Genomic DNA, 14,100 nt, shown 5'->3' on the forward strand with positions numbered 1-14,100 from the left:
CCAGCCTATTTATGCCAGTCTGATAACTTAATGGATCTTAGAAGCATCACCCTCAGGACAGAGGAGTTCCCTGAACAAAGTAAATCCAGTATAAAAGCTTAGTGTTATTGCCATTCATCTTTGATTTGAAAGTGTAGGATGGGCGAAAGGAATGTGTGCACCATACTCTTCAGTCTGGATGTTGTGAGCTGTAAAATGGTCTTCTAAATGTTCTAAACCAGAATGGATGCAGAAGCAGATCTGAGCTGTTTGGTGTCAAAGCCAAGCCCTGAATTTAAGGTTCCTGTAGTAGCCTGTTAGTCTCTGACCCCATTTTTCTGTGGCTTAGTTATCTTGCTCAAGCACCACTGCAGTTTCAAATCGTACCTCTGTTCTGCCATGTTCATGTGATCTGTGAATTCCCTTCTGTTACATTACATGCTTTTACTGTGATCTTCCTTAAGGGGACATTCAAATATTCTTTAGCCTGTCCAGAGCACTGCTTTTCCTAGCCTCTTTGCCTGATTGTTATACTCCTGCTATGTGCAAGTGCCTGGAGCAGTTGATATGCTGCCAGACACAAACCAAACAGTCTCACAAAGAATGGCTGACCAACAGCTAAAGAATATACCAGGCTTCCATAATGCATGGGGGTGGGAGTCACTTCTTACACTATGGTTGCTTTTTATTTTATTGCCAAAGCAAAGTAGTGAAAAGCAGGTAGAAAGGAATTGGTGATTAGATCTCTAAATAGAAAGTGTGTTTGGACTTACATTGGAGTTTGCTGGATATCTCTGACATCCAGATGCCATTATGGACCTATCCCAAAGACCAATATAGAATACTTCTAATGCAGTAATCCTAGATGGCTTTACTGGATGCCTATTTTCATGTTTAACAGGCAGGAATTTGATACAGAACTCACTAATACTCATTGACAGGTGAAGAAAGATTGCTTGGGATGCATGATGAAGTTGTTGCTTCCATGGTGTTTGCCAGTTGACAGCCAGATGTCTGAGTTCCTTGTTAATCAGCTTCTGAACTGCAGGATTTTAAAGTAAATGCTGGGTTGAGTTGGCATTCAGGTGTTTTCAACTCAGGTGTTTTGAGAAGTGATTGACCAATGTCATAAAGATGAAAGTGTGGTAAATATGTGGGGAAGGGAGCTCTGCCAGTCTTTGTGGGTGGGAGCCATGCCTGCTCATCAGTGAGCCCACAGCTTTGTCCCTGAACAAATTACATACCAGTAACTGAGCAGCTGTTTCTGTTTTCCATGAGTCCTTGCTCAGTTCCTAAGACCATCCATCTATTCATGTGCCCACCAGTGAAGTGCTCACCATGTTGTGTGTGGACTGGATGGACAAGGGAACAAGAAGAACGCAGGCATCAGTGTGACACCCATTCCTTAGCACCCTTCTAGAGAGTAGGATGATGAAAAGTGCTGTTTGTAGTATTGAGGTTTGTATTTCTTGTGACACTATAGGAAGTGTAGATTGTGTTGTAGACCCCAGGAGTTCACATGTGGTCTAACCCAGCAAACCGTATCAGTGCCTAGAATTTCCTGTGAACTGTTTCTCACCCTTTTGGGGCTGTAAATTGAAAGCACTCTTCTGAACCACTGTTTAGGTTTTAGCTAACTAAGAAGGAGCTGTTAAAGCACTAAGAGCAGTTTTGAGAAACTCTTTCATTCCTGAGTTCAAAATAGGTACTGTTGTGTGGCCTGGCACTGTGTTACCTACTTGAAATAGGCTGACAGACACAAAACCAGTAAGGAGAATGAGGATTCCCGTTGATGTTACGACAAGGTTTGCCAAATACACCATTTAAAACAGTCTCTGCTGCAATTAAGAGGCCACTGTTTTACTCCAGTAGATAGAATGCTGCTGACTGTGCCTGAACTTCAGTTGCTTTCTGTCAGAACATGAGCTGTAATGAGCACTGCAGAGAGATTTCTCAGCAAATAGAGCAAAATACAGGAAGTACTGACAGGCTGGCCAGATGATGTTTCTTTGACCCTTAACCATTAAAATGGGAGAAGAATTTTGGTACTTTCAGGGTAGGCAGTATTTAGAACAAATTGTTAGGCATGAATAATCCAGAATTATTTAATTCTTGTAGGTAGGTTTCCTGTCTGCAGTACTTCTGAGAGTCAAGTGGCATCTTCCAACTGTGGATGGTGCCTAGACAGGCTATAGATCCTTTCTAGTTTGCCTTAACCATTGGCATATAGGCTGTGATGGGATTTTCATATTACTGTAACCTCCATTTTTGTGGTGAAACACAACCTTTCTCCCACTGGGTGAAGTTCATTATACATTAGAGTACAAAACTGAGGGTTTTTTTTCTGAGGTGCACAAGAGAACAAGCAGCACCAGTCACAACTTGCAGCAGGGAAAACATGGTGATGACCTCAAGAGATCCCTTCCAGTGTAATTGTTTTGATTCTGTGGTTTTCCATGTGGGTAAAGTCCATCAGCTCAGAGGGACTCAGATGTGTGTGCCTGTAGTGTTACAACTGCAATTCAGGCCATGTGTACATCTATGTTCTATGTGGAAAATGCAAAATGCTTACCAAAACCTTCCTGAAAACTGAATTCTGTATAACTGACATTTTTTAGGGGTACTGCTAAGGAAATGTTTTCTTGTAACCTGAATCAGGCTCTAAAAGCAGTAATACTGGTCATTGTAGGAGATTATTTTAAGTCCAAATGTTTGCCTTATTTATTTTCTGTAGATCCCTTTACTTGCTTCAGTGAAAATTATGTTTGAACCAAAATCTGATTGCTTGCATTAGTGGATTTCTACTAAATCATTAGAGGTTTTGCTGCATGTATTTTAGAAATGCTGTTTAGAAGCCTACTTTATTCTTTTGTAAACCTACCATTTCTTTTTGTTTTTCTTCACAGCTATCTGCATCATATTGGTGCATTTACTGATAAAATACAGACTTCATTTTTTACCAGAGAGTGTGGCTGTTGTTTCTTTAGGTGAGTAACCGTGACATTTTGATATTGAATTCGTGTTAGTTCAGAGACTCTTAGTAGCATCTGCTTGAAATGGTGCTGTGTTGTGTGTTAACCATCACTAGAAAAAAGTAGCAAACTGGATTCAGTGAAGAAGGCTGAGGGAGCTAGGGTTGCTTAGCCTGGAGAAGAGGAGGCTCAGGGGAGACCTTATTGCTCTCTACAACGACCTGAAGGGAGGTTGTAGTCAGGTGCGGGTTGGTCTCTTCTCCCAGGCACCCAGCACCATAACAAGAGGACACAGTCTCAAGCTGCACTAGGGGAGGTTTAGGCTGGATGTTAGGAAGAAATTCTTCACAGAAAGAGAGATTGGCCATTGGAATTGGCTGCTCAGGGAGGTGGTGGAGTCACCGTCACTGGAGGTGTTTAAGAAGAGACTGGATGGGGTGCTTGGTGCTATGGTTTAGTTGATTAGAAAGTGTTGGATAATAGGCTTGACTTGATGATCTTGAAGGTCTTTTCCAACCTGGTTTATTCTATTCTAGCCCATCCCATTCTATCCCATCCCATTCTATCCCATGCCATCCCATCCCATCCCATCCCATGAAAACAATCAATTAATAGAATTCAATTCATGAAAGCAGTCAAGAAATGAGAGTATGTGCAGAGACAGGGCCAGTCTGTGACAGGTAGAGGCACTATAGGCATGTCACTCCCTAAGTACTTTGGCAGCTTCCTCTTTTTTGCATCTGCACTGTAGCACAAGATACTGCAGCACTTCTTGGCAGTGAGACTCTGGCCTGCCCTTTGAAGTGGTGCACGTTGGTAGAATTATGCCTGCATATGTGATTTTAATCTAGCTGGAGACTGTGATTGTATCCTGAAAACTTGTCTGGACTGCCAGATACATCCCTGTAATGCCACAAGGGCTCTTCCTGTGACTTGAATGCCACCATTAATAAAGATCAAGTGCTTGCTTAATTTGAATTAAATGGGGAGTATTGCTAAGCCTGTGGTGTTATGTTAGGGTAGTTTATTTGTACACTGTTACTCCTGATGTAAATGTGTAAATGAAGAGGAAATCAGGCTAATACACATTATTGTCTCTACACAGGGTGTAGCAATATTTGAAGAACCTAGTCTAACTAATCCCAGCAACAGTGTTTCAGCTGTCTTTGTAACTTCTTTACAAGAATCTGTGATCCTTTTGCTTCTGTTCCTAGTGACGCTTTCACTGACAGCTCTTCTAAAAAGACAACAAAAAGGGAAAGATACTTAGCTATGATCTTAGCATGGAGGAGTGCTACTTGTTGAGCAGGTAGAATTTGGTCTTTCTCCTGGGCTTTTCTGGTGCATTCTTCTCCCATATTTTGAACTGTATTTTCACACTGTTTCCCAAAGGAGAAAGGTGCTTATGTTTTCTGGAAAGCAGGGATCTTCTTTCATCTTGGCTGCTAGATTGACAAAATGTTAGAGCTGTTACTTAGCAGAAAGAAAAATGTTTTCCTGCAGCTGTGACTCCCTGAATTTTTAGGTAGCTCTGTGTGTTGCAGACCACATGACATCATTAGCCTAGCAGAAGGTAGTGAATCTTAAGGAGATGTTCATATGCAAGGCCCTGTTTGAGTTTTGAGATTCCTGTGCAGCTGAAAAGCAGACAGACCTGTAAGCAGTCTGTCATAGTGCTGGTGTGGACAGGTGTTGCATGCACCACTCACCTTCATAGCAGCACCATCCATAAGACTTTGTGTGTTTATCCTTCAGTCTGCTATAGTGTGACAGAGAGACCAAAGCTGCTGCAGATTATCCTGACTTACTGTCATCTCCTTAGAAACCATGCAGTGTTTTATTCACGACTGAAACACTTCTCTTTCCTTCCCTTCTTGCATTACTGCTCTGGACAGGTGAGATGTCCTGTGTAGTACCTCATCCAGTGTCATGACAGGTTCCAAAAGCACATTGCTATCCCCTTAGTATCCTTCCTCTTTGTGCACAAAAATCCAGGTGAAAGGTCTTAATCTGTCTTGTAATCAGGTTAGTAACCATTGTTATTAAACAGTGAGTCTAAACTTAAGCACAATCTGCAATTTTAAATGCAGCAGTATACTGAGTGCTCTTGCTGACCTAGGCTTGGATTTTCTTTACTCTCATCCCTTATGTTCTGCCCCAGCCAACTACTGGGCAATGCTAAGCTGTTAAGCAAGCTTGTGTCTCTGCTGGGCTTTGCAGAGAGCAGTAGAGGCACAGACATACTTCTCTTTCTGTTTCTTGTTCTTGGCATCTCAGCAGCAGGACAAGGTTTTTAGCTGTGCTGGTATGATCTGTGCTACTGTCAGTCCCAACAAAAGCTTGTTGATGAAACTGTTAAGTTTTCTTGCTGGGGCTGTCAACCGTACTCAAGATGCGTAAGAAGGAGGAGCAACGCAGCTCTTGTAGCCACGCAGCAAACTTGCACAGTTGAGATTTTGGTGTGAAGCACAGTGTAGTCTGTCACCTCAGCAACATAAGATGACACCAGCAAATGCAATTTCACCAAGTTGAGAGGGTGTTATACCTAGCAGCAATGCAGGTAACAGATGTCCTGTGTCACTGAAACCTTCTTTATTTAGTTTATTGACTCAGTCGTATTTAAACTGTCAGCTCGGTGGACTGGATGTGACGTCTGTATAATCATGGAATTGTCACCTAATTGCTGGTCAGTGAACCTCTGTTACTGGTAATGATCTACACAGCTGCAAGAGCACAGTGTTGAGTTTCAAGTATCCAGTTTTGCTAGCAGTGCCAGAAGTGAGGTGTGTCCTATTTTGATTTGTAAATTAAGCAGATGTCCTCAGGAAGTTACTGAAGGCTAATAAAAATGGCAGCAGAGAAGATAAGCACAATTTTCACAGCTGTTTTTCCTGCTATTGTTTAAGCTGGCTCAGAAGCCTCTGTTTTACAATTTCTAGGGAATGTTACTCTCCTGGCAGGCAGGGCAGGAGTGCATTCTCACTCTCTGAGACTGGATTTTGTCCTTTGTCCTTAAAAGTTACCGGCATTTTATTGGTAAAAATAGTTGCCATAAAAGTTTTTCTCTTTGGTTTGTTACTGAGTATTAACATGTTCTCAGGAAAAGTAAAGGTTGGTTGTAACATGAAAATTCCTTTCCAGTGAGCCCCTTGACAAAAGGGACCCTACCTGATTTAATAGATGGAAGCAGCTGAACAAAACCTGTGTTCATTAATCTAGTAGCCAAGAAAGAGCAGTTGTGAAGATGTGTGGGACAGATTTTGAAGACCAGCATCAAAACTGATTCTGCTGCTGTTAAACCCTCTTGGGGGATGCATTATTTTGTGCAACTGTTTTTTGTAATTGGCTTAGCATAGTCTTGGTTTAGTGGTTCTGTAGTGTGCAAATATGCAGCTAGATGTAATTTGTGCTGTATGAAGTTGTAAGCTGTATGATTCAGACTCTTCCTTTTCCCTTAACCTCTGCTGTTGCTTTACATTTGTAGTATTGTTCATTTAACTTTTGATACCATGAAAGCACCTCATCCCTCCATGACACTGTTAAGGATAGTTTTTGACTAGCTCTTCCTCTAAAAAAAGAGATGGGCCTCTTACTTAAGCCTCTTGATTGAGCTCATAGGATAGGGGTGTCCAACTTGTAGCCCACAGGCCGTGTCTGGCCCACTCACAGGGGTTCTGTTTCACAGTCATGCTGGAGCCCTTTCACTTCAGAAATGAGTTTAGGGATTCTCTTTTCTTTTAAATCCCCTCTAAATTAGAACTGAGGGCTCTCAGTTCTGGTTCATAAAGTACTGGAATTTTGTTTAGGAAGTGCACTTACTGACGTTTGTGCCTTCAGATCTATAGCTCTGGTTGTTCTGTTTTGGTTTTTCCCCTCATAAACATCTGTTAAGTGATCTAAGTCCTGCCTGGACTGACAGTGTTGCTGCTGTGCGAGAGCTAGAATGTTCTAGTCCTGGGCTTCTGACACTGCCTCCATCCCAGACTGGAAAGCATGACTGGTAGTACAGAGAACTGTGATTATACACCATACGAATGGCTGTATCTGCATTCTGTCCTCCTTCAAAGAACAGCAGACCTTTGATGTTCCTTCATTAGTCTTCTGTTCTTCCTTTCCATGTAAACCATTTAGTGGAACAACTATTTCTACCCTCTGGGACCAATGCCTTCACATATTTTTTTATAAAGAAGGCTTAAGCCTCATGGCTTTGTGTGTATGACACATCCATCAGGAGTAATGCATGTGATGCTATTTTTAAGACTCTTTTGATAGCTGCAGCATGAGAGGATAAAAACACACGAGTTACAGGAAGACTTTAAGCTTCTCAGCCACATTTTACCTTTCATGCAGTGTATTTCATTTCTCCAATGGGTGACTATTGAGTCTCCATTCTGCAAATAGTTAAATAAACTATGCAGAAGCAGACCTGAAGTCTAAAGACTGTTTCCTCCTAATTCTTTGAAAGCAATTAATGTCAGTTGCTAATTATCTTCATGACTTTCAGAAGAAATCTTGTTAGTGTGGAATTTTCTCTCTTAATCTCTTTGAAGATGTAGAGAAGGAAAGAGCATGATAATCTTTGACTGTTGAGGTTGCAGCACCCTTGATAAAGTTCATTTATACTCAAATTAATATTTCTGCATGACTTAAAAGATGTGTAATGCAGTTGGGAAATGGCTCTGACAGTGTCTCCACCCTGATGAGATGTTGTTGCCTACTTCATTGCCAGTAAGAGCTATGATTTCATGGAGACAAAATTCACTTCTGTGGAGAAGACTGATTTCACTTAGGCTGTGTCAGCACTACAAATAGCACTGGAGTGACAGGAAGGTTTATTGTACCATCACACAGATATCCAACTCCTAACACCCTAATTCTCTACCAAGGAAGGTAGAAATTTATTTAAATGCAGCTTGGATGAGAAGCATTTTCTGTGTAGTTAAATATGTGACCTTTAGGAACCAAGGAGCACAGCACTCTCAGTATGCATCTTCAGTATTTGGATGCCTCAAGTGTCATTATTGGTGTAGGAAGCTCTGCAGTTAGGTATCACAGTATCGCTAAGGTTGGAAGAGACCTTGAGGATCATCGAGTCCAACCTGTCACCACGGACCTCATGACTAGACCATGGCACCAAGTGCCACGTCCAATCCCCTCTTGAATACCTCCAGGGACGGTGAGTCCACCACCTCCCTGGGCAGCACATTCCAATGATGAATGACTCTCTCCGTGAAGAACTTTCTCCTCCCCTCGAGCCTAAACTTCCCCTGGCACAGCCTGAGACTGTGGTGCCTTGTTCTGGTGCTGGTTGCCTGGGGTAGTTGTAGAGGGCAATGAGGTCACCCCTGAGCCTCCTCTTCTCCAGGCTAAACAATCCCAGCTCCCTCACCCTCTCCTCATAGGGCTGTGCTCAAGGCCTCTCCCCAGCCTTGTTGCCCTTCTCTGGACACATTCAAGTGTCTTGATGTCCTTCTTAAACTGAGGTGCCCAGAACTGGACACAGGACTCAAGATGTGGCCTAACCAATGCAGAGTCCAGGGGCACAATGACTTCCCTGCTCCTGCTGGCCATGCTATTGCTAATGCAGGCCAGGATGCCGTTGGCCCTCTTGGCCACCTGGGCCATCTGGGTCATCTATTGGAAACTGTCATATATGGGACCCAAAACCACTTTGTGTTTTTGTGATGTGGGAATGAAAGAACTTGCCTTGGTTTTGCTTTTAAAACATTGATGACTGCATGTCAATGAAACAGTTAATGGAAACAGTGAGGTGTTTTGTGGCTATTTCAGAATGTTTTCTCCTTCTCTCCTAGGTATCCTTATGGGAGCTTTTATAAAAATCATAGAGGCTCAAAAGCTGGCCAACTGGAAGGTATCTTTGAATCAACTGAGTTTTGATTGTAGGCCATGAGTTAAAATAAGACTGTTACATTCATTCCTTTAAGACATAATTTCCAGAAACTTATGCACCTTATGCTTGATGCCAAAGTTTGGGGTTCTTTTAGTATTAACACAACCAATTTCAGGTTCTGATCCTGCTGAACATTTTCTACAAAATACCTTTTTTTATCCCTAAGTAAACTTTTTTTTGTGGTACCAAATCTGTTCTTCTTAGATACATGGCAGAATAATACATTGGGCATCTTTGGGATCAGTTGCAGGAAAAAATGGAGCAATCCACTTATTTGTCTTACATACTTTTTGACTGTATTTAGGCTTCTTTCTCCTTTTGGAGTTAATTTTGTAGGTGTTTTTCACAGAAAACAAATGTGATTTGGTAGCTTGTAAAGTCACATGTTTTGCTTGAAGATGTTAACATAGATTTCACAGAGGTAAAAAAGGAGCACTTCTTCAGAAAAGTGCTAAAAGTCATGGTGTACTTACTTGCTTCCTTCTGCTTAAAGCTGCAACAAGCCATGGTGCTAACAGCAGACAGTTCACAAAGCAATCCATTCAGCATGGTGTGTTTCTTGGGTATTCCATTGCTTCTTGTGGAAAGACTGTCAAAAACAGTGTGCCTGAAGCAGCAGCTGGCTGGGACAATGGAAACGTCACCTGAGCTTTATTTCCAGCAGTATATGCAGGCAAAGCTTCTGTGCAGAAGGTTGTCCTTGTCCAGTGCCTTACAGAATTAGAAAGAAACCTAATGGGTGTTGGTGATGGCAGCCAAACAGGAGAATATGTGACCAGAGAGACTGTGGGTCATCCACAAAGATATTCAAAACTTGTCAAGATAAAGCCTTGAGCAGCTGAAGTTGCTCTCACTTGTCCCTTCTTTAAGCAGGAGGCATATTTCCAGAGGTCCCCTCCAACTGAGTTAGTGTGTGATGTTGTCAGGCCTTACCTGTGGTTATATGGAGCTAGGCTTTCTCAGGGTGAGAGAATCCTGGCAGAAATGTCTCCAGGAGTTGGCATCTACAGTGAAGCAAGGGGTTTGCCTCCTACAGTTCCATCAAAGCAATCAACTCTTCACTAGTCCTTCTGAAGTATTTAAATTGTGATTTATTTTCATAGGATCAAGCAGTTTATTAGGATTAGATCAGTGAACTGATTGAAATCAGTGATTTGAATCACCAGTTTTAAACAGGATTTATATTAGCAAGCTGAAAAGCTTGGGTCTGAGTAGTGGATTTTAATCCTAGCTTGCAGCTATTTCCCTAAAGGAAGATTATTCTGTTTCTCTGTGGCTGACATACATCACAATGCACAGATTTTCAATCAGATACAGCTTTTTAATTACATAGTAGACTTCTTTTTTTTGTCAACTAACTACACTAATTCTGTGGTGTATTCATTTGAGCAACTGCAGAGCTCAAGAGTCAGGCTGTAATATTTCACTTTTACATATCTACTTATTAGAAACAGTGGGTGGTGCACTAGTTGGTGTGTTTTCATTGCTGAGATGTGTCAACTGGGTTTAACTGAAAATTGGAAGTCAGTTAAACAGCTACAAAATCATCAATTTCAAATAGCTTCTTACTTGTTAAAAATAATTGGGAGGAGGTCACATGTGAAGTATGCTCTGATTTGGAGCATTGATTCTGGAAACACAGCAAACAGTGATCACAGCTAGTGAATGACTTAGCTTATTTCTGGTCATACCATGGAGAGGTACTGGGAGTGGTGTGTCTAGTTGCTCCTCTTATCAGCTAAAGTAAAGAGTCACAGATAACCACATTGTTATAATTATTATTCACTTACCTAATTTACTTTCACCCTATTAAAGCTTGGGTTTTAGCATAGGCTGTCATAGTTTAGATGTGAAATGTTCTAATCAATAATTTTTGTTTACTCTATTAAATGATTTAAACCAGTTTCAAATTTGCCAGAGAATTTGTGTGTATCTGATATGGAAAAAAGAATAGAATGTTTAACTGCAGGCTCTATCCATGTACAAAGGAAATCTTGGGTCATACTCCTGCCCTAACACTCGTGCCATACCAAGGCTTCCGTGGATTTTCTGCTTGCTGGTGACTACAGTCCTGAGGTTTTACTTCCCTGGGCTCTGCTTCACTGCAGCACAAATGCAGTCCTTCCTTTTCATTATTTCCTGCCTCCTTGTCCAGCTATGCTTTCAGGGGCCTTTAAACAGTGTAATTAACTAGGTATGAGGTGTTAGATGATCTCCAGAGGTCCCTTCCACCCCCTGCCATTCTGTGATTCTGGATTTTATTCCAGCACCGCTAAAGGATTGACAGCGTCTAGGTAGTGTCAGCCATCAGCGCGCGCAGTTGCGCCTGCAGAGCAAGAGGCTGGAGCGTTGCAGTCTAAAGGATGAGTTTTGTTTTCTAAGTCCCCCAAATCCTTTAAGATGATTATCACTGGTACAGAGCAGAATGAGACTTTAAAGGGATGAGTACTTCTTTTTTGGAAGCTGGTGTTTTGGCAGAGCAGTAAATCAGCTGTTTACCCTGGATTTAAACAAATTCGTAATCGTTGTAATCATTGCTTACAAAAGGGCCAAGTTTTGCTGTTCTCAGAACTGTGGGGACCAGGAGAGAGAGAGGCACATTCAGCTGTGATTGATTTGCCAGCAGAACAAAAAAAATCAGGGTGCCAGTTTGGGGGTGCAACTCCATAAAGCTGTGGTAGCCAAGTGACGAGGTGGGCGACAAAGGGTAAGGTCACCACAAAATAACATCTTGCTTCATGGCAGGTTTCATTGGCAGACTGTGATGGTAAGAAGGAACCATCAGAATAGTACCATTAAATTACAGGCTTAAATTACATTTGCCAAGAAGAATCAAGTCTCAGCCCTGAATATATCTTGAGCCTGTTCACTTGCAAGCGTACTAAGATGATGATGGTCTGAGTTTTTCTTGTCATCTGATGAGTCTTGTAGTGAAACTGTATTTGGTCACAGTTAACCAAGATTATAGTCAAACCATTGGCCAAGAGGTCACCATTCCTTGGCAGTCTTTACAGATTTTGAGACTGTGAGATAACATCGGAATACTTTCTGTGGAAGCACACTTTTCCTCTGCCATAAATAACCTGTTCTCTGTACAGCTTATTTGGAGGCAGTAATTTCAAATCAGTAACCCCTAGATCTCTGTCACTGGATGAGAAACCCTACAGAAATAGCAGCCCTGTAGTAGCTGACTATTCTTCAGTCGTTTATTTTGTGATAAGAAGGGGGAAAGAATAATGCCATTTTCATTCTCCAGCATGTTGAGGTTTTTCCCTTTTGGAAGATTTGATGTTATTTCAATCATTATGATGCCCTTGAAGCTAACACTGCATTTCTGTTTGGCAGGAAGAAGAAATGTTTCGTCCAAATATGTTTTTTCTGCTTTTGCTTCCACCTATTATATTTGAATCTGGATATTCACTGCACAAGGTCAGTCCCTGCCAGACACTCATTTTACATGTTGAGGTTTTGTTTGGAACATACTCTGCTTTAGGTTATTTTCATGAAGTTTAGGATAGTTACATTAAATCCCATCATATTAATCATCAGGTAATTGAGAATGGAAAATGTAAGACTCTTCAACCCAGAATTTGGGGAATGTAGCTTGACACTGTTAACTGAGTGTTGGCAAGGCTTTAGATCCTGTGCAGAGGTTGTTTTCCTTGGTTGGAGAGGTTTCTTATCAGAGCTGTACAAGAACTGATTTGAAGGATGCAAAAGGGGAAGGAGTGGGATGAGAAGTGGGAAAGGTGGAGTCGTTCCATAGCTAGAGAAGAAGAAGGTGTTTACAAGGGATCGGGAAGCTTTTGCCTGGGACTCTGCATTTCTGTGAATGTTCCTTACAGCACCAGTCCTGGTTGAAGTGATTCTGGACCTCTCTGTGTGCTGCCTTTCTACTTGAACTGAGCCGCAGGAGAGGGAGTGAGTGATGGGCAGCAGCAATATTGTGAATTGGTACAAACACTGAAGAGGTTTTCATGCAGAATCACAACCTAAAAATGGAGCAGCAACTGGGAAGCCTCCAAGCCTTTTTCACCTGCCTGGTGTACAACAGATGGATTAATTCAGAGGTCTCTCAAGGGGGAAAATGTGCCCAAAGTGCTAGTGAATTCCAGCTGTTTCTTGGAGGTGTGGTTTGTTGTTAGGCTACTGGACTGACATCCTGTCCTGGGTGTCAGGAGCACTTGCTGCTGGCCTCAAGAGCAGGCTCTTCAAGCAGTCAGTGTGGGTATATGCCCTGGGGTCCTGGAACCAAACTAAGGAAGGTTTATTATCAGAAAGTCAGTTGTGAATCAGAATCTAATTGAGATGCAAACCTAGACATGAGTTTTCTCTGAGGTGATTTTCAGTAATTTACTTAACTTTGTTCCTGTGTTCCAGGGTAATTTTTTTCAGAACATTGGTTCCATCACTCTGTTTTCGGTTTTTGGCACTGCAATATCAGCTTTCATTGTAGGTGGAGGAATTTATTTCCTGGGCCAGGTAAGAACAACTGCTTTGGAGCACTTAAGTTTATCTGTCTTGCCCTTTGAATGTCCATTTTTCAGGAGCAGACAAACAGTAGTGAAAGTGAATTCCTGAGTCACAGTGTCCAGTTCTCTGCTATCTGCTATCACAGAGGTGATGTTAGATAACCCCTTCCCTAGATTCAGCATGCTCCATGTTAAGAGCAATTAAGACCTCAGCTGAGTTGTAATGGTTTTTCATTTAATCTTCCTGTCAGAAGGCTGTTCTAGACCCAGTATTCTCTAGAGCCACTTTCTAATCTTCAGTATTAAATTCATTTGGTTTTCCATCATTTTTTTTCCCACTTCTCCGCTTCAGTGTTTCCCCATTGATTAGCTAGAGATGTAGATAATTACATTTTCTCTCAGACTTCATTCTGGTAGGCCAAACAATCCCTACTATTCTCTCTTGCCTCTCAGATTTCCATTCCTTTGAATGCCAGAGTTACTCTACTTGATTGTGTCTGCACCTGGTCTTCCCTGATTTTGAGCAATCAGGATCGTAGAGGTAGACCGCTTGTGGAGGGCAGTGTTAAGACTGGGTAGCATCACTACCATGATTTGTCTCATGATTACAAACTTAGGATTTGATGAATCATTTCATTTGTGAAAAACAGCAGAAAAAGCACAGTTGATTTTGATTTCTTTTTTTTTTTTTTTTAATGTTTTACCTATTCTTTCAGGCTGATGTAATTTATAAGCTCAACATGACAGACAGGTAAGCTCCTGGGGA

At 41.7% G+C, this 14,100-nt stretch overlaps 1 protein-coding gene across 1 annotated transcript in view; it reads left to right on the top strand.

Annotated features, from left to right (window-relative positions):
* The window catches only part of SLC9A8 (solute carrier family 9 member A8), a 33,007-nt gene that overhangs the window by 2,105 nt on the left and 16,802 nt on the right, over nt 1-14,100 (top strand). Inside the window, exons 3-7 of the mRNA XM_068149894.1 lie at nt 2,886-2,966; nt 8,765-8,823; nt 12,208-12,291; nt 13,243-13,344; nt 14,051-14,085. Of these exons, the coding sequence (XP_068005995.1) occupies nt 2,886-2,966; nt 8,765-8,823; nt 12,208-12,291; nt 13,243-13,344; nt 14,051-14,085 (361 nt within the window). The remainder of the gene's footprint in view (nt 1-2,885; nt 2,967-8,764; nt 8,824-12,207; nt 12,292-13,242; nt 13,345-14,050; nt 14,086-14,100) is intronic.

This window comes from Melanerpes formicivorus, unplaced genomic scaffold, assembly GCF_026170545.1.
Source record: "Melanerpes formicivorus ecotype bairdi unplaced genomic scaffold, bMelFor1.0.p_v2 SCAF_19, whole genome shotgun sequence".
Classification (NCBI taxonomy): domain Eukaryota; kingdom Metazoa; phylum Chordata; class Aves; order Piciformes; family Picidae; genus Melanerpes; species Melanerpes formicivorus.